Source organism: Sorex fumeus, unplaced genomic scaffold, assembly GCF_029834395.1.
Source record: "Sorex fumeus unplaced genomic scaffold, SorFum_2.1 ptg000008l, whole genome shotgun sequence".
Taxonomy (NCBI): Eukaryota; Metazoa; Chordata; class Mammalia; order Eulipotyphla; family Soricidae; genus Sorex; species Sorex fumeus.
The window spans coordinates 56,729,715-56,754,977 of record NW_026606065.1 but is presented as its reverse complement, the minus strand read 5'-3'; the positions used below and the strand labels follow the sequence as shown (position 1 = coordinate 56,754,977).

At 34.4% G+C, this 25,263-nt stretch overlaps 1 protein-coding gene across 3 annotated transcripts in view; it reads right to left on the bottom strand.

Moving 5' to 3' along the window:
- DACH1 (dachshund family transcription factor 1) overlaps nucleotides 1-25,263 on the bottom strand; it is a 426,920-nt gene that overhangs the window by 107,871 nt on the left and 293,786 nt on the right. For all 3 annotated transcript variants that reach the window (XM_056109866.1, XM_056109865.1, XM_056109867.1), the window contains 2 exons: nucleotides 6,797-6,932; nucleotides 3,590-3,724 (listed from right to left, as the gene is read on the bottom strand). In XM_056109866.1, the coding sequence (XP_055965841.1) occupies nucleotides 3,590-3,724; nucleotides 6,797-6,932 (271 nt within the window). The remainder of the gene's footprint in view (nucleotides 1-3,589; nucleotides 3,725-6,796; nucleotides 6,933-25,263) is intronic.

The window sequence follows — 25,263 nt, the reverse complement described above, 5'->3', positions numbered from 1 at the left end:
TGAAAACTTTTACAAAGTAAGATTACGGATACCAACGTTGATTTGTGTACTTGTGATCAGAATGTTCTACTATTTTATATGAGTTCACTTTCTACTGCATATGTAATTCCAACTTTTTGTTTTCCTATTATCCTTACAGAGAATTTTCATAGTTGTTTAAACTTGCCTTCACTCTCTTTTAGAACTCTTCTAATTAAGTCTAGATCACTATGATTTCATAGATTGTTTAAAGTAAATATTACACATAAATGATTTAAGAGGAGTACAATGTAGACCTGGAAGCAGATTAATGAAGAAATAATAACCCATATAAAGAGTTTTGAGGGCAGAGACATAAAAGGAAGAGAAGTGGTGTCGTTAGAGAAATCCAGTTTTAAATTCAATAAAGGATCCATGGTATCAAAGTGACAATGGTAACAGAATCACTGAATAATTGATAATCTGCATGAAAATAGAACTCAGGATACATGAAGAGACAAAATATTTATCAAAATTATAGGGCAACTCAATTTAAAGCATCAGATTACATAAAGATTTTCATTATAGTTCCAGAAAGGGGGCTGTAGTGATAGTATAGAAGGTAGGCCAATTGCCTTGCATAGGGCAGATTTAGGCACTCACAAAAGGGATTGCTGAGTGCAGAGCCAGGTAGTACCTCTCAACGCAGCTGGGTGTGCACCTCTCCTCCCAAAAAAACCCTAAATTCCAGAATGGCAGCATAGAGGTTAAGGTGTGTGCATTGCATGCAACTGATCCCCATTCAATCCTCAGTATTACAAGTTCCTTTGAGATTTGCAGGTGCAGTCTGATGGACTGGTGGGGCTCTAGAGTACCCCAGGTATACTCAGGTATGTCTGTGATATAGAGTGAGCATTGATGGAGTGGTTTGAACACTAATGGAGTGGCTCAGATAATCCCCAGAGACACAGTACAGGACCAGCACCACACTGTGGGGACCCTGCTGGCTAAGAATCTATAAGGAGGTGCTGGATTTCTGAGTAATGTTTGAGAAACCACCCCCAAGAGAAAATTTCCAGAAAGATTGATTATTGCAATTATTAGTTAAGCCTTTCATGGTATATTCTTTGCTACATCTATATTTCAATATTTCAATCCCAGCTTTTTACCAGGGTTCTCTGAGAGAAATACATGAAAATTCTTAAGATTACCATTTTTTTCACTGAATATTCTCTAGATTATATGACTAAAACTTTACTGACAATATTTATGTGTATTACAAAGATCTAGGTAAAAAAATTACACTAACTTTTTGTTGTGTAAGGAACATTATCTATGTAATGTTGTGAGAACATTGCGTAGAAGTTACCAAATACATATATATATATATATATATATATATATATATATATATACACACAAATTCTACCATTGCATGACAGAACTTGATGAAGGCTGCTTAATTTACAGTTTAGATATTTAAATAAGAATACTTAAAATTAAACATCATATGGTTTTATCATATTATCACTTTGCTAGTTTTCATTAGTCCACAAATAAGTTATTGATTAAATATTAAAGGTATAAGTAAGAACCTTCATAGATTGCCTGGGCCGAGATCTCCCAGCCTACTCGGATTGGAGTCGAGCATCCTCCACCCAGATCCTCCAAATTCCAGTAGGCGGGGGTCACACCCACCACCTGGCCCCCTGGTGCCGTGTAATCCCATCAACGGCCAAGACTCAGAGACTACAAATTTCAGCTCCCGGACGAGAACAGTGCAGTCTGCCCCCGCGCCTGGCTGTTCCTCGCTGGGGTCCATTGGAGGGGAGCGGGTTGAGCTTTCCTCCCCGCCCCGACCAGGGCTCCGGCAGCCGAAGACCTCCAGGACCAGCCACCACCATGCTGAGACCACTCTCCGCACACATGAAGGTACTGGCAGAGGGACAAAGCCACGCGGGTTCCGGGGACGAGACCTCCAAGCCGCGCGACATCTTATCAGTACATCTTTTATGACATCTTATTATCTCATTCCTACTTTGGACAAACTTGCAGGCTATCGAATGTAGCCTGCCCACAGGGCAGAGTCTGGCAAACTCCCCGTGGCGTACCAAATATGCCAAATACCAGTAACAATGATGGGTCTCATTCTCCTAAAGAGCCTTGAATATAATCTCAGGGCTAGGATGAAGGAGACATTACTGGGGCCTGCTCGAGGCAATCGACGAATAACAGGATGATGATGATGAAACTCATAGAATATAATATAAATTATTTGAATTCAGTGATGAAGAGTGCATGGAACTACAATTACATATTTAGAGATAAATTGACCCATCAATATTCTACAATCAAGCATGTGGCAAAACTTGGTACCAAATTTTAAAAAAATACTTATAGCTACTTCAAGTTATCTCTCATTTATGCCCAGGTTCTGACATGTTAGTGTCTAGAAGAAACAATAATTTTGTCATTGTTATTCCATAACACTGATAATCTAATTTGTTGAAATACTGTTTCTCTAACTCCCAAAGGACTCGACTAATTGTTGAAAGGGAAAATAAGTATTCTGATGCATTATGACTACTTGTGAAGAAATTTTTTCAGAACAAGACAAAGGTGCTTTACTTTAACCTATTCTTTCTGTTTGATTATTTTAATGTTTTTATTTTGACAGTTGTTTGTTTTTCAGCATACTCCTATTTTCCAAAGAAATAATACTTTACATTATATTTTTATTTGGTGTTCATGTCAAAAAGTTGAATAATATTACTTAATAAAAATGGAAAATAATGAAAAAGAGGTGAATCAATTCTTTTAATCATTGTTCAAAATTTTTCATTTGGCACATAATACTAGTACACATAAAATAAAATAATAGTTTAATCAATCTTGAAACTACATTATGATATAGGGCCTGAACTAAAATTATTTTTATGAAAATTATAAGCTAGTGCAAATAAAAATAGGAAAATTTTGCATCCTTGGACAATCTGGGTTTTATTCATTGTTACATATGATTTTTAAACAGTACATACTGGTTGGTGAAAGTCAATTCTATTTCCTGAGTACTGCAATAAGTGACTATTAATCAAAAAAATAGTCATAGTGTCAGAGTGATAGCACAGGAATGAAGGTTTTGCCTTGCATTCTTGCAAGCAGCAAACCCTGATTCAACACCTAGCACTACACATGGTAATCCTGAGTCCAGCAGAATTAATTCCTGAGTACAGAGCAGGGAAGCCACTGAGCAGAGCTGGGTGTAGACCACCCCACCAAATAAATCAAATCGAATAATTGTCACAATAACAATTTTATATTTTTTGCTCTAAGTAAAATGACAGCTGACTGAAAACACATAGAAGACAATGAACAGAACTTCAAGTACAATTGTAACTATTCCCGTTTGACAATACATCGAAAGTAAATTATCACATACCTGTTATATGAGAGAAAAGCATCAGGTCTTCATTTACAGCTTTCTTCTTTGATGGAAAGGCTTAATGTTTAGATTGTCTGCTTTTAAATGTTTATATGGCTTCTTTATGTGATGTAAAAAGGTTAGTTTGTGATTAAAATCTTGTTTATGCGTATAGCAGGAGAAACAGGCGACACTATTATTTCATATTACCTTTCTCAATATGCATCCTTTTTGACTCATGACCCATGTCATGACCAGCCAAGTCTCCTTCTTTTGGACCAGGAAGTATGTTTGGTGACAAGCCCATCAGCATCTGGTTCATGGACAACCCATTCTGATGGACAGCTGAGAATTCCGGAAAAAAAATCAAAGACAAAACACCGTAATGCAAAACGCTCAAAAATATATTCTTTCAACTAAAAAATAGAGTGTACTCTAACTTTAAAATTATCATCTATGTCTAGGAATTCTATGAAAAATTATGACTATGAAAATTCTTGTGGATACGCAGAAAAACTATTGAAAAGGAAACGAGTTTGTCTTACTTAATTTTACATAAGTTATACTTCTTTTTCTTTTCTTTTTTTTTTTTTACAATTGCTTGGAACATTTTGAATATCTATACCACTTCAATCACTACCAGGGAAGTATCTGAACTTTTGTTTAGTTTACCACATTCTTTTTATATAATAAAACCTTTTTTATAAGATAAAAACCACAATGTTAATATTACAATGTTCTATAACACTATTCATTTAGAACACAATAAATTAGATTCTAGAAGCATTAGGAGGCAAACACTTTGGAACAAGTATAGTCACTGAACTAAGTGTTTCAATATTTTACTCTGGATGACAAAACACAAAGTTTCTTTGGTATTAAAGTACTTCTGTAAAAAAATGCTAAAAATGAAAATTAAAGTGCTGTATTAAGACCCAGAATTGGGTAATATGACTAAAAAGTATAAATTGATTTGTTGAACTGCTGAATATAACTCATCACAATGAAAATGATTAAGTAGATGATTGAGTAAGTTAGGATTTTTCACAACTATCCAATAAATTTTTATGAAGGAGTGGTGCAAGGGTGTTTATAGGACCAGCTCCCAAGTGCTCAGGACATGGGGTCACACCAGAAAGAAGTTGGTCCTGCAGGGTAGTCCTGTAGTCTCTGAGAAACACTGTAAAATAAATGGTCAGAAATTGCCAAAAAATGTCACGGTACTAAAAGACAAAGGCTGCTAAACTATTCTAGATAAAAACCAAAGGAATAAAACTATTGTGGTATAGTGTCTAGATTGGCTTTTATGCCAGGAAAAAAAATCATTATATTAAAAATATGGGCTGGAGCGATAGCACAGCGGTAGGGCCTTTGCCTTGCAGGCAGCCAACATGGCCAACCCGAGTTCAATTCCTCCACCCACTTGGAGAGCCCGGCAAGCTACGGAGAGTATCTCGCCCGCACAGCAGAGCCTGGAAAGCTCCCCGTGACGTACTCGATATGCCAGAGACAGTAACAACAAAGTCTCCAATGGAGACGTTACTGGGCCCGCTCGAGCAAATCGATGATGAACGGGAGGGCCTTTACTTTTACTTTACTTTTATAAGTAGAAATCCTCCAAAGGGAAAAATATGGCCAAGGAAATCATGCAAATTGAATATGACATTCAGCTTAGAAAATAATACTGAAATAACTTTAATTTTTTGATTTTGGTTATTTGTTCCATAGGCATCTAAGAGGAATTTCTTTTTTTAAAAAAATCAAGGCATTTGTAAAGAAGCCATAATAAGGGGTTGCAAGTGGCATTATACTGTTTTTGAGTAAATTTGAATAACAAACATGCAAGAGTTCTTTGCATTATTTCTGAAAGAATTCTTTGCATTATTTAGCCTAGCATTATTTTATATTAGTATGTTAAAATAAGAATGCATGCATATTTAATATATGTACAGATGTGTGTACAAATTTATCATGCATGTTCACAGACATATAATTTAGTTTGAACAATTATTACCCAACCATATAAAACTTTCTGCGTTTTGTTTATCAAGAATAAAAGAACATAACTGTTAACTTAATAAATGAAATAAATTTTTTTCAAATAGTATAATCTTTGTATATTATTGCAATTTAATTATTATGATAAAAACAATCTTTCCTCCTTTTGATAGTACATTTTAAATAATTCTCTAAAAAATTAATAGACATGAAATCAAGTATTTATAATTGAATATGTATTTCTAATTTCGGCACAACACAAAAAAAGACACAGTATCATAATTGAACAATATTTTGAGCACTGGGATTTGTATTTGACTATACTGAGGAAATACTGACTTTGGACTTTGGAGCATTTATCAATGAATACATCTGCTCTATGAATAAACAAAGCTCAGAAATACATGTTGCAGACCAACTCAAGTGCTTTACTTAGAATTCTGTTAGCCAATGTAATTTTTAATATTAATGACTCAAATATTTTATTCTATATAAATTGACCTAATATTTAAGTTAGTCATCTCAATGCTTTGCATATTAGGCACTTCTATCTAAATATCCATTTATAATTTGTAAAGACAGTTTCCTGAAAGTATTTTCCTATTACTAAAGCAGTATCAGAATAAAACAACCCAAATAGTTTTAACTATGTAAGGATTATACTATAATTAATATTGGTTTAATCAATTTAGTCACTGTTAATAAGTTGATTTTTATTGTAAAAATTACTATATTCAAGAATAAACAGAAAATAAACGGGTAATCAAAGGGTACTTTAATTTTAGTTATAATTTTCTTGGTAAACGAACAAGGATAAATATCTGAAAATACAATAATGAAAATATACCCTATCTTTCACAGTTTCATAATGCTTTATGATGATACTACACATTATTGACTACGACCAATTAAAGGCCTAAAATCTAGCACATTTTAAATGCTTCAATCAATTGATCATCTGATTGGTTATGAAATATTTTGTAAGTCAATATTTTGAATGATATCTCTAAGTTTCTTCAATATAGGGATTAATTTCAAAATTAATGAATTTAAAGAATGACAGGACTGGGATTGAAGCAATTAAGTTGAAGAGTCCATAAATAACAGACAGTGCATATTGGAGATTTGGAAGTGTTTACTTCAGAAACTAATCTAGAAGGTTACTTGCTTTCTCTGTTTCATAGCTGAAATCTTTATGTGAGCATCAAAGAGATGGAGTTTATATCAGTGTCTGTTAATGTAGCATCATACCTCATGATATTGCAAACTGGGAAACATAATTTTGAGAGATGGCTATTGCTACAGAGCTTCAGAACATGATGCATCTGAGATCTATTTGGAATGAGGGCATTTTGATTGGAAAAGCCAGCTGCACCTAATAAAGTTGAAAATGGTGACAAGTAAAAGTATGAGACCTACGGATTCTGTCAGAAGAGCTCTCGGTTCGCGCCGGGGAGCTGGACACACTGCTGCTGCGATGGGATGATGGGTGGCTGCCAGGCCTTCGGCCCTCCTCCAAAGAGGGGGCAGGAGAGGGGCTGTCTGGGACGCGCTCCTACAGCACAACAGGAAGTGGAGGTGGGGGAGAAAAGAGGTAAGCATGTGGGACTTTCACTTAGTGAATGCTGGTATTTCTTTTTTTTTTTTCCCTTTATTTTATTTTATTTTTTTTTTAAATTTGTAGATTTACAATTTTTTGTGCTTTGGTTTCAATCATACAATGATCAGATACCCATCCCTCCACCAGTGCCCATCTTCCACCACCATGGATAATATCCCTCCCACCCCCATCCCCCCATCCCCCCTGTCTCTGTGGCAGGGCAATCCCCTGTGTTCTCTCTCTCCTTTTGGGTGTTGTGGTCTGCAAAAGAGGCATTGAGTGACACTCTTGAAATTTATATGGAACAATGCTGGTATTTCTTAATCAAGAAAATTCCTTCTACTTTATTCAAAACCATAGTCAAGACTGGTCAGCAAACTGGTTCTATAGCTAAACATCAGTGTCTTAACGGCAAATGTTGGTCCCTTTTTCAAATGGATACAGAGGTGGTCAAAGGTACAAGCAGTGTAGAACCCAATAGACAACAATGAATCACTACAATAAAGCAGGTTTCAATTCTAGACAATTATCAATTTGCAGAACTTCTTAAATACATTCTACTGTTTCTGCAAGTATCTAAGGATCATTTAGCACAGAAATTATCAATGTGACAGACCATAATAATAACAAGAGAGGACTTGTTAACAGTTATTTTATCATGCCGTTGCTCTGGACATACTTGAATGGTTACATTTTAAGACATTATGGGAATGGATTGTTAGTTAACATTGGAATAATTTACTTTGTTTCTGATAATTTTCAGACTACCAACTACTCTTAGCTCCAACTCAATCACATGTTAGAAAAAATTGTATCAAATATATTTTAGTTGACTACTTTTAAAACTCAGTATCATGTTTCCTTAGAGTTTCTATTAACACCCAAGTCCCACCCCTTATCTTCTGTAAACTCTGCACCTTCTCCACTAATCTAAATATATGCTGCACAACTATTTCCAATGAGCTATTGTAAATGGAAATACAAATTATGAAATAATAACCTAGGTTTTTTGGTTTGATTTTTTTGTTGTTTTGGTTTGGGGGAACACACCTGGCTGTGCTCAGGTGTGCTTACTCCTAGCTCTATGCTAAGAACTCACTCCTGTTGGTATTCAGGGAACCATCTGGGGAACCATCTGGGGTACCCAGGGAATAATGAACCAGGGTCAACCTTGAGCATGGCAAGTGTCTTATTCCTGTACTGTTTCTCCTCCAAGTATGATTAACAAGATATTTGAACATTAAAAGTGTCATCACTTCCAGAGCTTCAAAACTGCCTTTTAAATAATTTAGAAATATTTGGAATTATAGAAATATACTTCTCTATTTACACAGTAAATAAGATGTAAATCATTCCATATTTGGATGCAAAGATGAGACTATTAAAATAAAAAGCATTTAAATACTTAGATGAAAATTCAAAGGTCTAAGACAAAATTGGTTAGTGTTCTCAAACTACAAATGGATAATATAATATAAAAAACAAAGACAAAGAGTCAAAGGCTTTCTCCAAGTAAAAATGAAAGCATTCCTAGTTTTTGGTCTCTGAGATTCCATTAACCTAGTGATTAACCTAGTGATAACCCTCAAATCCATTTTCCATTAGAGTTACCAAAGATGTCTTAAATATGCCTAGCTCCCAGAAATTCTTGTTTGCTAAATAATGTGGGTTAAATTATGTCTTTCCCCAAAAGATATACAGAAATCCTAACTCCTGTTACCACTGAATGTAATTTTATTTGCAAATAAAATCTTTATAGGTCTTATTGGCTACATGAGATTTTCTTTTAAAAAATGTAGTAAGTTTGGTTCTTACTCCAACACAAATGGAGTTCTTATAAAATGACACGTTAAGAAGTGAGAAAAAAATGTCATATAAAAGGTGAAATCAAGTATCATGTTAAGCGAAATGAGTCAGAAAGGATGGGATAGACGCAGAAAGATTGCATTCATCTGGGGAACATAAAGTAACAAAATGGGAGACTAACACCCAGGAGTGGCTGAGATTAGTACCAGGAATTTTGGTCCATGACTTGGAGGTCAGCCACACGTGCGAGGGGTAAAGGAAGCTCAGATAGAGAAGGGAACACCAAATAAAGGGCATTGGGAGGATCCTCCCAGGATAGGAGAAGCATGCTGAAAGTAGACTATAGACCAAATATGATAGTCACTCAATGCCTCTTTTGCAAACCCCGGCACCCAAAAGGAGAGAGAGAACAAAAGGGAATGCCCTGCCACAGAGGCAGGTTTGGATGGGGGGTCGGGGGTGGGATGGATACTGCGATCAGTGGTAGTGGAGAATGGGCACTGGTGGAGGGATGGGTATTCGATTATTGTATAACTGAAACCCAAGCACAAAAATTTGTAAGTCTATAACTGTACCTCATGATGTTTCACTAATAAAAAAAAGGTGAAATCAGAGACCCAGATTTATGCACCTGCAATCGAAAGCCAAGGAATGCTAAGCCTTTGTAGTCATCGCCCCAAAACTACCAAGAGACAAGGGAGGAATCTACCTGGAATCTCAACAGAAAGCTGGCCTCATTGATACCAGATTCCAGAAAGAGAACACATTTCACATTTATATTATTTTAATCCAAAATAATAATATCCAATAATATAATATCCAATAATCCAAATATTTAAGTTTGTGGTATTTATTTCTAGCATACCTAGAAAACAAACACTCTTCAGATTAAATAAGGCTCAAACCTCAATAGGTTTAATGTTATCTAGATGATCTTAAAGTGCATCCAAGAGTGAACATCCTTCATCTCATATGCTCTTAATTTCTGAATTTCACTTATGTCCAATAAACATCTTCACTTAGATATGTGAAAGCTACATTTTTGATGGGCAAGAAATATAAAGTGAAAACTAATAAAAATGGTTAAGTTGCTTCTCAAAGCCATCTCCCAATATATATTCTAGAAAATAAGATATATTCTTCTTAAAACGTTGAGACATAGGGCTGGGAGATTACATGAGTTAAGGTGTATGCCTTACATGAGGCAGACCCCATTTCTGTCCTGAATATCCTGCCCAATTGTTTCTACACCTCAGCCAATATGACTGGTCAAGAGAATTAGAGAATTAGATGAACACATACATGAACACACACACACACACACACACACACACACACACACACACACACACACCTGTCCAAACTTTAGGGTGTTCTGAGTAGCCATAAGTGAATTCACAGGCTGGCCATTTATCACAGCCTCTGTGATTCCTAACCTGCGAGTTATTTTTAAATTGACAAAGACATTAAAAACAGTTAGAAAGCACATCAAAATGCAACGGGTACATATAAGGAGAGGATGAGATAATATACATAGCCAATCAGCAGGCAGACTAAAATTATAGAGAACTTTGAGGCAGTTTCCTATTTATCTTTAGCCTATGTTTCCTTCTCCATCCTTGAAGACCATAAATTCTTTTATTCTATTTTCTCCTGGGACAAGTTTTACTCGCCCTCTAATCTAGCCTATTCTTTCCTGGGTGCATTTTACTGCCCATTACTATCCTAAGGCCTGTGCTGGTTTGCCCAGGGGACTATCTTCACTTTGGGGTTTATTATTAGAGGGACAATTTCCAACAACTTAAAACCTCAACAGTACATGGCTCACCATCTCTCCTACCCACAATGTCGCAGGTACAGACTCGGAGGTCCCATGAATCAGCATCGCTGAGTGAAGTGTGGGAAACCCCTTACACCAATGGAGTAGCCCCAATAATCAGAAACACCCTAGTATTGTTGCATCTCAGGGCCCTTGCCACTCACAGAAAGCAGCAAAACCACATGTGACAAAGGAAAGGATGGTGGTTACATAAATTTAAAAAAAATATTAGAATACCTAGTAGGATCTTGTTGTAGTAACAACTTCCTGAATGTAAGGAGCACGATGTATGGTCTAAAGGTGTGATTAATTTCTATGACGGGATATTAAAACATCCCAAAGGAGCAATGCATTAACAGATTTATTCTAGCCCTTTGTCAGAGGGTAAGAATTAAGTTTCTTCTTTGAAAATAGCAAAAACTTCTGTTAATGTAAGCAATGAAAACAACACACATTATATTTTCAAATCAAAGATATGTGGGGTTTCTATTAAGAGATAGCAAGTGTATAGATGAGAAAGTGAGATGGGTGGGAAGAAAAATGCACAGAAAGCACTTATATTTCCAATAGTAACTTTCATAATAATATAATTAGGGAAGTTTATGGTATATCATTCATTTGTTATAGTAAAGAATGTCAAAGAAAGAAGGTATACATTTTTTAAAATTTACAGACTGAAGTATTTTAGAATTTTTTCTCAAAATAAAAATGAATAAAAAACTGTTATTTTTCCAAACTAAATAAATCAAAGATACTATGCTTCCATGTCATATAAACCATATAGTCTACATTGTAAACAAAATCCCTCAATTTTTGAAACAAAAGCATATATGATTAAAAATGTACATCTGGACCCCAAACATTGGTTCTTATTCTCTAATTATAATTGATAAAACAGCTGGGATCTGTTTATTTTTATCCCAGAATATATATTATCTTATAAATATACAATGTTTAATATTTTAAAATGGGGAAAACTCTTATCAAGCCTTTTTGATACAAATCAAAGAATAATGTCCTTTTGCGATTAGCATTAAAATATGAGTTTTCTATGTCTTTCGGTGTATTCTAGAATTCACGGAGTATGGATCTTAAAAAAATGATCTAGCAGAGATATTTTAGAACCCATGTAAATATATTTGTAATCTATGTTATCTAAATTATACATATAACTAGATAAATTATAAAGATTCAAAACTTGATGAATTCAAATTTTGATATACACATGTAAATTTTGCTAAGATTTGAGCTAATTCCTAATATGAGCAACTGTTTAGACTACAAAGAACATAGCTGAAAAAGAACATTACCTTTAGTTTGTAAAATAAATTTTTATAGAGTGCGTAACGAAAGCTCAACAAGTTAGAGCATACACATTGCATATTGGAGACTTAAATTTAATGTTCATACTATGTAACCACATGATACCTTGATCAATGCCAGGAATAGTTCCTAAGCCCAGAGTTAAGAGTATAACTGTCCCCAAACACCATCAGGTTTCAGCCAAAAAACAACAAAATTTTTTTCTTAATTTTAAATTAATAATTTTCTGAACTATTTTATTGTTTTTGAACTTCCAACTCATCCATACGTACTTATCAATTCATTTTAATTTTTCTCTTAATAATTATGCAAATCATCATGTGTGCACAAGCTTATGCTTTGTTGAACAATGATACAGTAGTATCTCAAATCCATTTCTCTGAAATAATTCTATACATATATAGCACCTGTTTTACAATAGATTTCTTTGTGGACTGGACAGATAGTACAGCAAGAAAGGCATTTGCCTTGCTCAGAAGACCCAGAGGGGTGGGAGGTTGATATCTAGCACCATATATGGTATCATGCCAAGGATTGCCAGAAGTGATGCTTGAGCACAGATCCAGGAGTTAGCACTGAATACTGCCAGTCACAATCCCTACTACCACGAGGAGTGGTCCCCAAACCCAAAACAAGCAATCAAACAAACAAAAACTTCTCAGTGGTGCTAATGGAAAGGGTGAGAAACTGATTTATTTCTGACATATATGTCACAAAATACTTAGTCAATTACAGAACTCCAACAATTAGGCTGTAAAAGTGACAGCAAAGTGGGTAGTGAGCTTTGTGTTGCACTTGGTGACTTGGCAATATATATGGTCCCCAGAACACTCATCGCTGCCAGGAGTGATCCCTGAGCTAAGAACCAGGAGTAAGCCCTGAGTGCTACCAGGTGTAGCACTAAAACAAACACACAAACAAAAAGAATTACAACTAAGTCTTAGCTATCAAGTAACAATTATTTGGGTCTAAAGAGTTCAGTAAGCTAGAGTTCATACTATGCAACCAAGAAGACTAAATTCAATCTTCCCACAACATGGTTTTGTCAGCACTGAGTCAGGAGCAGCCCTTGATATCTGCTGGTATAGCCCCTTCCTCCAAATAATAAACATAAAAACAAAAAATGTATTAGATATACATTTTTTCTTGATGATTCTTTTCATTCACACAGTGCTTACTCATCTGTACATACAAATACTCTAAGGATGCATAGGAAAATAAATCAAAGCTACATGATTAAAAGTCTTAATGAAAAATACATTTTAAAGTCATATTTAATGTGTATAATACATAATAAACTTTCAGCAGTTAATTTTGCTTTAGTTTATTTTTGCTTAATTACAGCTTTCTAAGAATAAAGACTATAAGATAATACTTAACTCATTTAAAGAGAATATTTTAATTTATGTAAATTTCTATTATTTAAAAAGCTTAAGTATTCCACTGAAACTTTCTATAAATTGAGACAACATATTCAGTCATTTCATTTAATGTATAATTTCAATCTTTGGAACATGATGTATTGTTCTTTGAAGAATTTCATTAAAGTAAAATCCATTGAGCAAGTAAGATTTGAATACACTGTTGCATAATAAATTAATTTATTTCAACAGCTTAATTCCTTTATCATATTTATATGCTTGCCTTTCTAGAGTATGTTATATGATGTAGAATAATGGAGACAGTAAAGAATTGCTTGGGAGAGAATCTCATAATTATTACTGAAACAAAATAGATAATGAGTTTTATTCAGACATAATAAGAAAGAAGCAGTTCAATGTCTATAGGGAAACTATGTAAACTGGATTTATCATTTCATTTGTGTAATACCATTTAACCTCAAGTTGGGTCTGAAGTAGGGCAAAGAGGAAGAATATTTAATTTAATACTTCAACACACTGCTTCTCAGTCCCTCATCATAACGCCACCAATCAATAAAATACAGTCTTTTGCAATGCTCCATCTTTATAAACCAAGACACAATAATAAATGAAAATTTAAGAGGAATACTCTCTCACAGAAGGGAAAAAATGCCATACTAATAAACTAATGGCAACAGAAACAATATAGGAAAAGCTGCCTCAGGGTAGAACAAGAAGTATTGGTTTTTAGGTAATTCAAAATCAAAAGCAGAATTTAATACAATGTATTCTAAAACTGTGAACTAAACAGCATAAAACATATAGCATTATACACATATGATTAATCAAACATTTAAAAATTGCATTATCTCAGCTTCATCCTCTCCATTACAAAATGCATTACATTGTATCAACTTGAAATATATTCTAACAGTGCATCTAAATAAACACAATCCATTTCTCTAAAGGATTATTTCATTTAGCTTTAATTTATGTTGCTCCCCTTTTAATTATATTCATTGTCATCTGTTTATCAGAGACACCTTTACTGAATATATTAAGTGGGGACAACATATTTCTAACAATAAATGTTATCATTATATACCTTTTAACTTAGGAATCGATGAAGTTGAATAATATTTAAAATAATCCAAATTCCCGAGTTTTTAGCCAATTCAGATTGGTACACATTCACTTCAAGTATGCTCACTGAATGTCAAATGGGCAACATGCAGTGATATAAGTTCTTTATTTGTAAATAAGTAAATGGATGTATATGTAAATATATGTGTATACATACACATGCATGTATCATTCATATCACCTTATTTTAAAAAAATAGTGAGAGCATGCAAAATAACAGAACAGGGGTTCTGCATTCTGAAAAAGTACTTCTGGAATAATGAATACATCATATTAGCATACTAGTATCTGGAAGAATATCACTCAACCACTAATTCTAAGATATTCTGTAACTCACACTATAAATTGAGGCTTTAATTCATTTTGATGATGATACTCAAGAAGTGTTTGGGGCCTGAGAGATAATGAAGCATGTAGGGCACTTGCCCTGTAGTTAACCTGCCAGACTTCAAATCCAGACACCTCAGGTGGTCCTCCTTTTCCCTTCAGGAGTGATCCCTGAGAGTAGAGTTAGAAGTATGCCCTAAGGATAGCCAGGCGTACACCTCTCCGTCAAGAATGTTCAATTCTGCTTAGTGTGAAACTGGCGTGATCCATGAGTATAACCATAAAACAGGTTCATTTTTTTATTATTGGAGGACTGAAGTGTCTATGCTTTATTGATGACTGAACTCAGGGCCTTGCACATCCAATAAATGTGCTCCCACACTCTTCCTGGTTCCTGGCCTCTTTCCTACTGTTACTCTGAAAGTATTTTGGGCTTAGGTTATTACATTTTTCCATATGAAAATTCAGGCAGTTTTTTGACTTTTCAGATGACAATGAAGTACTATAAAAGTCTACACTTGTATTGAAAAACAAAATATAGACTAAATTAATAATTCATACTTGGACAATAATAAAGAGTTTATTAAACTACAGAACTTATATTTTATAGTCTAATAAGGTAAAATGAAGAAAAAAAAGAAAAAAGATTATTTCTGGCTTGGAAAATTCTAACATTCACTGGCATAATTAACTACGTATAAACATATTTACAGTCAAATTTTTTTCTAGTAAGACAATTTTTATGTTCTTAGGAGAAGTCATCATGAACATGAAACATTCATTTTCATTCATTTGATGAATCTAATCTATTTATGGTTTTATTTTGTTTTATATTTGCTTTTTTGGATCACATCTAGCGATGCTCGGGGGTTACTCCTTGCTTTGCACTCAGGAATTACTCCTGGTGGTAAGCCGAGGACAATGTGGAATGCTGGGAAATGAACCCGGGTTGGCCACATGCAACGCAAATGCCCTACCCGCTGTGCTATCACACCAGCCCCTAATTTATTTATGTTTCTCTGTTTCTTGAATATTCTGCATGGTTAGATGTATTTTCTAGTGGAGGGATGGGTACTCAATCATCGTATAACTGAAACCCAAGGACAAAAATTTGTATGTCTACAAGTGTACCTCATGGTGATTCCCTAATAAAAATTAAAAAAAAAATAAACATTTGAAAAACATAATAAAAAATAGATTTATTTTCTTGATACACTTGATTGGGGATTAAACTATCACAGAGGTATGTAGCATGATTCTATCAGAAACTACTTTTGTTTGGTTGCCTGTTATGACACCAGTCAATTCTGACGATCATATTGGATTTATAAATTCGTTGGGATTTGTAATTTGGTAATATTCCAAATGCGTCATGTATTGTTCACTAATCTGTTATGACCAGAAACTTCCCTTGTGAATGATTTGTTTATCCTAAGGGACAGTTTGTATGTAAAAAGCATGGAAAAGTTAGATTCTACTCCTTTATTCGTCCTTTATTTAAATATGTATTTATTCTTTGAAAGTATTAACGTCCTTGGGAGCTGGGGCAATAGCACGGTGGGTAGAGCATTTGCCTTGCACGGAGCTGACAGAGGTTCGATTCCCAGCATCCCATATGGTCCCCTGAGCACCGCCAGAGGTAATTCCTGCGTGCAGAGCCAGGACAAACCCCTGAGCATTGCCGGATGTGCCCCAAAGAGTGAAAAAAAAAGTATTAATATCCTAGAATTTCAAAGAGTAACTAATGCACTTGATTTTAGCTTTATTGTAAACTTATTGATTAAACATATGTGAGTTATTTCAATTTGTTCATCTATACTTAGTGCTGATGATGTTTTAATGATTTCTTTTTATCCTTCTCTCAGTTAAGCAGTACCAGGTAAGCATTAGTACTACAATTGTTTTTTCAAAATCAAATAAAATAATCCAAAATGTAGTATTTATGTAAAAATACATATGTATCAGAACAGGATGCATAAATCCAGGTGTGTTTATAGTTACCTACCAAAATATATTGTTCTGTAGCACTGTCCTCCTGTTGTTGATCGATTTGCTCGAGTGGGCACCAGTAACGTCTCCATTGTGAGACTTGTCCTTACTGTTTTTGGCATATCAAATATGCCACGGGAATTTTGCCAGGCTCTGTTGTATGGGCAGGATACTCTCAGTAGCCTGCCGGGCTCTCCAAGAGCGGCAGAAAAATCATCCTTAGTGGGCCACGTGTAAGCCAAACACACTACCAGTTGTGCTATGGCTCTAGCCTATATTGTTCTATGCATAAAAATAATCATGAGCTATGTGGTATCACATTATACTTAATTTTAATCTACTTTGAAATTGGGTCATTATTTTCAGTTTTTATAAACTTTAAACATTCAAACGTCACTATAGTAAAATAATAGTTATGTAGATACATACGTATCTGTTTTATTATGTCTGGGAGTCATTTATAGCTGTGCTCAGGGCTCTGTGTTCAGGGATTATACCTGGTGGTGCTCAAAGTGTACATATATGGTACAGGGGACTAAATTGTGGTCAACAGCAAGCAAGGCAAGGACCTCATCTAGTGCGCTATTGTCTCAGCCCCACTAATACAGTTTTTAACAACCTGCTTTGAAGTAAACAGGAGAGATGAAAAATTTATATGAAATTTAAAAATACTTAGTTCTATAAATTAATATATCAAAAATTACCTTAATTTTTTCCTGTTTCTATTTCTCCCTTCTCTATCACGCCCAGGCGCAAACACACACACACACACACACACACACACAAATATATAAAAAACAGCACACTTCACAAACACAAAGAGTTCAGCAGATAAAATAACAAATGTATCGTAATCCCAGTTCTCAAAAACTCTGTATTGTGACATGAGAGGAATACTGTTTATGCATCAATGTAAAATAACTTTACATTGCTAAAAACTTCTCAAAAACAAACATATGCAGATCCTGAAGATAAATGAAATATAAAAGAAAATAATATGGAAATCTTATTTCCCTAGGTCATGTGACAAAGAGCTTTTAGAGTTAAATACAATCCCAAGAAGTTTTAAACCAAAAACAATTTCTTTATGTGCACTTTTATTTTTTATTTAATCAAGAAACTATTTTTAAATAATTATATCATTGCAGTTATTAAATAAAAAGTGTGAAAAATATTGATTGCTTCAGGGGAACTTGAGGTTACTTGATAAATGAATCACAATGAGAATCAATTAGTAACATTTTAGTCTTAGTTTTTTTTAAATGACAAGGGGAATTGATCTCTTGATTTATATTGTTTATTCTACTCTCCTCGATAATTTAAGAGAAAACAAGTAATACAATCTTTTAAAATTTGAGTATGATAGCAATATGGCATACATTTCTAATAATAATCTGGAGAGTTAAGCTCAGAAGTATCTCAAAACTTAAATCAAAAACTCAAAAATAACATTAAGAATAAGAGCAAGTAATTCTAAATCAAGTAAAAGATGGGAAAGGATTGGTTTAGAATTTCATGTCAAAACACATGAAATTTATCAACTACCATATTTAACTTTAAAAAATTGATTATAAGTAGCACTATAGCACTGTCCTACTATTGTTTGCTCGAGCGGGCACCAGTAAGGTCTCCATTGTGAGACTTGTTACTGTTTTTGGAAAAATGAATACACCACGGGGAGTTTGCCAGGCTTTGCCAAGTGGGCGTGATGCTCTCTGAAGCTTGCCGGGCTCTCTGAGAGGGGTGGAGGAATCGAACCTGGATCGGCCGCATGCAAAGCAAATGTTTTACCCTCTGTGCTATCACTCCAGCCTGATTATGAGTGCATTTATAAAATACTGTACTCTTGAGGCTTATGTTAGTTCCTGTATCCCTTCACTTATCACTGCATAATTATTGTTTGGGAGAGAAGATGGAGAAAATGGATGGTGATTTTGAAACAAACAGATGGTAACCAAACAAACATAGAGTAGTCGAAAAACTTTGTGATGTATGGGCAGACGAATGAGAGCATCAGAATTAGAATAAGGAAACTTTACAACTAATGTGAATAAGTAATAAGTATATGCCCAGAAAATATATTAATGTTTTCAACTGTCACTGTCACTGCCCTCCTGTTGTTCATCAATTTGCTCGAGCGGGCCCAGTAACGTCTCCATTGGAGACTTTGTTGTTACTGTGTCTGGCATATCAAATACGTCACGAGGACCTTGCCAGGCTCTGCCGTGCGGGCGAGATACTCTCGGTAGCTTGCCGGGCTCTCCGAGAGGGGCGGAGGAATCGAACTCGGGTCGGCCATGTTGGCTGCGTGCAAGGCAAACGCCCTACACACCGTGCTATCGATTAATGTTTTAGCAGAAACTATTAGGATCAAAATTTTAATCTGATTAATAAATAATGTCAACACTTACATTTGATAAAAAATGGAATTTCCAAAACTCTAAATAAATTAAATTGAGAATGCAGTATAGAAATTATTTTTTACCATAGGGAAAGCTATATATATATATATATATATATATATATATATATATATATATAGCATCCCACCCAGCTATTAATGTGTCAAAGTAGAACTGTTGTCTAAATAATGTCCCTTTGTATAACAAAGTCATTTTACTAAAATATTTCTAGAAAATAAAAATTGAGGAGCCAAATTACCATTATGTTATTCACATAATTCATTATTTTTTAGTTAATATTTTCTTTTCTACACTAAATTCTATGACTCTGTGGAGCTTGACATTTACTCTAAGCTGCCTCAATTTTTCCCAGTCTAGAATTCATATGTTTAAATTAAGATCTTACTAGTATTTTATTCAAGTCTTCCCAAAATAGCCATAGTATTATGGAAATTGAACAGTCTAGAAAAAAGAAACATTGTAAGCATGAAAATAAAAATTGCACTCCATTTGAAGATGTAATTAAAAAAACTTTTATTTTTTCCATAACCACTTAAGAAAATAAGGCAAAATATTTGACCTCATAAGTCCAGGTAAAATTTGGCAATGGGGTGGTTTTCACTCCAGAACTACAGATTGTTCTTCAGCTTGTAGACATATACTTTTTTAAAATAAATTTTAAGGAGAAATTCATTGGAATTTCATTACAGAAACAGGGCAGAAATACTGATTTGCAAAATTAATACTATCAGAGATACAGTTTTGTTTTTCTTTGTCTTACACACACATTCTTACTGCCATTCTCATTCAGGTTGAGTATGAATTTTGTTTGTGTCATTACTCTTAATGCAAATGGAACATCCCAGCAGATGAGAAGTAGTTCAATTTCTTACTTTTCCTTTAAGGACTATTTTCTTCTGTTTGAGTATAAGTCCTTCAACTGCAGGAAAATAGACTTTTATTTCAACATTTCATTTTAATTTTCCTTCATACTTATAATTTTCCCAAGGAAATAGATTTGTAGACACAGTTATAATGACCCATTTGGGGAACATACATGTTAAGGTGATATCAGAGTCAGCAATTTGTTTGGGACTAATAAAATATCTCCCCAAATGAAGTTTAATGAACATATAATAGTATATATGGGTTTAGTAAGCATGGCTTGTACCATAAAATCAACTAAAATATATTTATATACATTGATTTCCATAATATTTTCATAGCTTGTTTTCCATAATATTTGAAATTTTGTAGCAATTCTATTTCCTTATCCCAACTCACTGTATCTTTAGTTTCATTTTTATTAAGTTTATAGGAATGTCTTGAAGCAACAAAAAGTAAAATTATATCATTATCTAATTTAATCATTATCTAAACTATATTTTTTATGTTAAAAGTTTAATATAGAAGAAAATGAAGAGGGAGAGAGGGAATTACATGTTCAAGAGATAACATGGGCTTTTCTGATAGGAAGAGGTCCAGGAAAATATATTTTATATTGAGATATAGGCAACTTTTAAGATGTAAAATGAGTCTAAATAATTTTTATTTAACAAATAATTGGTTTTCCACATTATTAAATACCATGGTATAGGTTCTCACCTCTATATGTATGTAAGTCTCTGCATCTACAATGAAATCTCAGAGGTTTTTTTATTTTAAGTTTGTTTTTGGACCACATTCTGTGATACTTAAGGCTTGGTCATGACTCTGTAACATGTGATCACTCCTGATGATGTTCATGACACCATATGCAGTGATGGAAATCAAGCCAGGGTCGGCCACCTACAAGGCAGGTGTCTTAACTCCTGTAATACCTCTATGGTTCTCATCTATTTTCTGATGTTATTCACCATTGAAATGTTTCATATACACCTCTTCCTCAGTCACTCTGATGACTCTCACAACTTTTACTGGTAGTTGTTTTAGTCTTTTTTTTCACATTATAAGTGAAAATGTTGGGTAGTTGTTTGTTTGTTTGTTTGTTTTTTTTGGTTTTTTGACTTCTATCCTGATTTGGCTTAGCCTAATTGCCTGTACTTATATCCATTTTATCCCTGAAGACACATTTTCATCTTTTTTATATTGGGCTAGAGTGATAGCACAGCGGGTAGGGCATTTGCCTTGCACGTGGCCAACCCAGGTTCGATTCCTCTATCCCTCTCAGAGAGCCCAGCAAGCTACTGAGAGTATCCCGCCCACGTGGCAGAGCATGGCAAGCTCCCCGTGGCGTATTTGATATGCCAAACACAGTAACAACAAGTATCACAATAGAGACGTTACTGGTTACTTGAGCAAATGGATGAACAACTGGAGGACAGTGCTACAGTGCTATATTGTCAGATTGACAGTTCCTTTATTATACATACCACAAACTTTTTGTCTAGTCATTTGTCAATTAGCATTTAATAAGTTGTAATTTGTTGCATTTAAATGTAAATTGGGGCATTCTTTTAAAAAAATGGTATGGTGATTCCTTAAGATGCCAACATGCAATACACTTAAATATTTGTGTTTTTCTTGAAAGTATACTTTCTATAGTCTTTACCAGTCAACATCAAATTTAAGCTATATATAAAGACTGGTTCAATGGTAAACAGTAGCCATATGCAAACAGTCTTTCCATAAGTACCGCATTGATCAGATGTACTTCACTTTGACATTGCCAATTAAAATTAATGGCTTGAAAAATACACGTTTTATTTCTCTTCCACTCTTTTTAAAATTAATTTAATTTTATGTTAGGATCCAGAATTTGTCCGAGGACACACTGATAAATACACCATGGTATATATACAAAACGGAACATTACTTTGCTATAAGAAAAGATTAAATGCAATTGCTGCTATGTAGATGGGTTGGAGGGTATCATGCTGAGGGACATAAGTCAGAGGGAAGGGATAACAACAGAATGACCCTCCACATAACTGGCTTCCGTTATTGACATAGTCACCATTTACTCTACAACAAAGAATTATTTAATATGCCTATCCCGGTTCAAGTCCTCCACCTCTCTCAGAGATCTGGGCAAGCTACCAAGAGTATCCTACCCTCAGGGCAGAGCCTGGCAAGCTACCCGTGGTGTATTCGATATGCCCAAAACAGTAACAATAAATCTCACAGTGGAGATGTTTTTGGTGCTCGCTCGAGCAAATCGATGAAGAATGGGAGGACAGTACTACATGCTACAGTGCTATAGTTTAATACCATTTTAGATGCTATCTGTTATGAAATAGAATTTCACTATTACTAGTAGTTATTGACATATTTTCTATATAGTTCATGTCATATTCTGATTTCTCTTTCGGATATTTTCTTTTTTTTTTCTTTTTGATCACACTGAGCGATGCACAGAGGTTACTTCTGGCTCTGCACTGCACTGAGGAATTACTCCTGGCGATGCTCAGGGTATCATCTGGGATGCTGGGAATCAAACCGGGATCACCCGCATGCAAGGTAAATGCCCTACCTGCTGTACTATTACTGCAGTGCCGTTTTTCCTTTCTTTCAACATCCTTTCTATTCATACATAACCTTGGTTTAAGAAATCACAGGAGGGCTAGTGACTTAGTATAATGGATAATATGCTTCCATTGCCCACGGCCAATCTGTGTTTGATCCCTCTCACCCTGTATGAATCGATCCCTGAGTGATCTCTCAGCCCAGGAGTAAGCCTGATCAAAAGCTGAATGTGGCCGCATTATTTTAAAGAAAATAATAAGAGAAAGGTAGGAGAGGGAAGGGGATGGGAAGGGAGGAGAGGAAAAGAGAGTAGAGGGTAAGAGGGAAGAGGAGAGAAAATCACAAGAATGCAGCTGACTTCATAATTATTATATTCCTTTTCTAAATACAGTTTCCCAAAGAAACTCATTTTCATCTTCCTACTAACCTAAATTTTGATAATAAATTATTCATTAATGTAAACATCGTTATCTAAATATTCCAATTTATATTACAGCAATATTATTTAAAATATTTGTAATAAAAATAAAATATGAAGAAAATTTTCTTGTGATTTAACGAGAGTCTTCTGAATTCAAGAGTATTTAAGTTGTCATATCAACCTCAAAATATTTATGTCTTACTAAAGTCATTCATTATTATTTTGAATTGCTAAAATAAACTCTTCTGTCACAATTTTACTTTGCTTATAAAGCTAAATCCTATAAAAATAAAAAAATTCAAAAACTCAGTATTGAAGTGGAAAATCATATAATTAGTATTATGAAAATAATGCTCTGTAACCACTTTAATATATTAAATATAAAATGTGAGGATAAACACATCTGTAAATAATATATAGTACTTTATATTATAAAGTTTTTAAATCATACTTCCCAATTCAGTGATGGAAATGGTTAGGGTTCTTTATTTTCCTAATTCAAGTCTTCCCACAGGTCACTCCAATAAATGTGGTATTTAGAATACTGAATGCTCAGAATAAGCATGTCCCCAAAATAATCATAAAATGAATTATATAGTGATACCTTGATTGATAAATCATCTGGTAAAAAGGAAACTTCTGAAAGTTGTTCAAATTTAAAAAAAAGATTTTTTTCCACTCTTTCACTATCGATGACATTCTCTCAAGCAAAGATTTTTAGTAACCTGGATCTTTTGTGAGTTTTTTCCATCTCTGCTAAGGATACTTCAGAAATTATTGCCTGGGGACAGTGCTAAGTTCCAGACTCAGTTCAAAAGAACCATTATTAGTAAAACAAACAAATATACAAACAAACAAAACTTAATGGAATTTTATCCAACATCCTATGCAAGTATTTACAGGTTGGATTTTGAATTTGTACAAAGGAATGTACCCTTGAACATAGTGCCATACAAATATTTTTACTATCCCAATAATAATCCCTCAGCCCCCTCTTCATCAACCACTAATTTTTAAAGAACCTGCAGAGATTTGTCTTTTCCAGAGTGTTCGGACTTGTGATCACAATGTGAAGCATTTTCAGTGTTCACTTCTGACAACACTCATGAAACTCCATTGGTGCTTGAGACTGAATCTGGGTCAGCTGCATCCAACTCAAGTGCCCTACCTGCTTAACTATCACTCCAGTCCCACCCGACATTTATTTTTAACTCTGAGTATTATTCCAACGTATGGCATCAAAAGTTTAGTTAAGCTATTCCATGCTGCCTGTGCATCTGTTTTGTTTGAACAAATAGCTTAAAGGGATTTTAGAACTGATACTAAACTTGGCAAATAATACATACTCTGCAATAGCAAAAAAGTCTAATAAATGTAAGTTTCTGAAACCACTTTACCAACAACTTTGATTCACAGTCTCTCCTTAAAAAAGAAACAAAAACAAGCAAGCAAACAACCTAGAGGATTGACTCAAACCCTGATTTGGTTTTTTTTTTTTGAATTTGAGCCTTAATCTAGTAAACAAAAGTACTACAATTATAAACACTAAAAACAAAGAAACCGACCAACAAACAAACCACTTCTCCAGCACACTCTCCCTGCTCTCTAACTTTGACCTTGCTAAGTAACCCATGAAGATGTGTGGTATACTTTCTTTCAAACATGTGAGCAATAAATTGTATTTCATTATCTTTTGTAAGTAACTGTTATGGAAGAGTGGCTCGCCAGGAGGTACCCCAGGCTTCACTTAACAATATCTGTAGCATTATAGCACTGTCCTCCCAGTGTTCATCGATTTGCTCAAGTGGGTACCAGTAACGTCTTCATTGTGAGACTTGTTGTTACTGTTTTTGGCATACCAAATACGCCACAGGGAGCTTGCGAGGCTCTGCTGTGTGGGCAGGATACTCTTGGTAGATTGCTGGTCTCTCTGAGAGGGACGGAGGAACAGAACCTAGGTCGGCCGCATGCAATTTAACAAAATTACAATAGGTGGATAAGTCATTCTTTTAACCCATTCACCTAATCAAGTACATCTTGGTTGCTTGCAAATTTTGAGAATTATGTCTATGTTCAAGTTTTGGGGGAGATTTAACTTTTAAATTCCCTAGAATAAATATCAATTAAATAGATGAAAAAATGCTCATGTAGCATTTATTATAAAGCTTAGTTACAAACCAATAAACTGTCTTCCAAAACTTCTCTACTATTCTGCATTTCTACAGTGCAA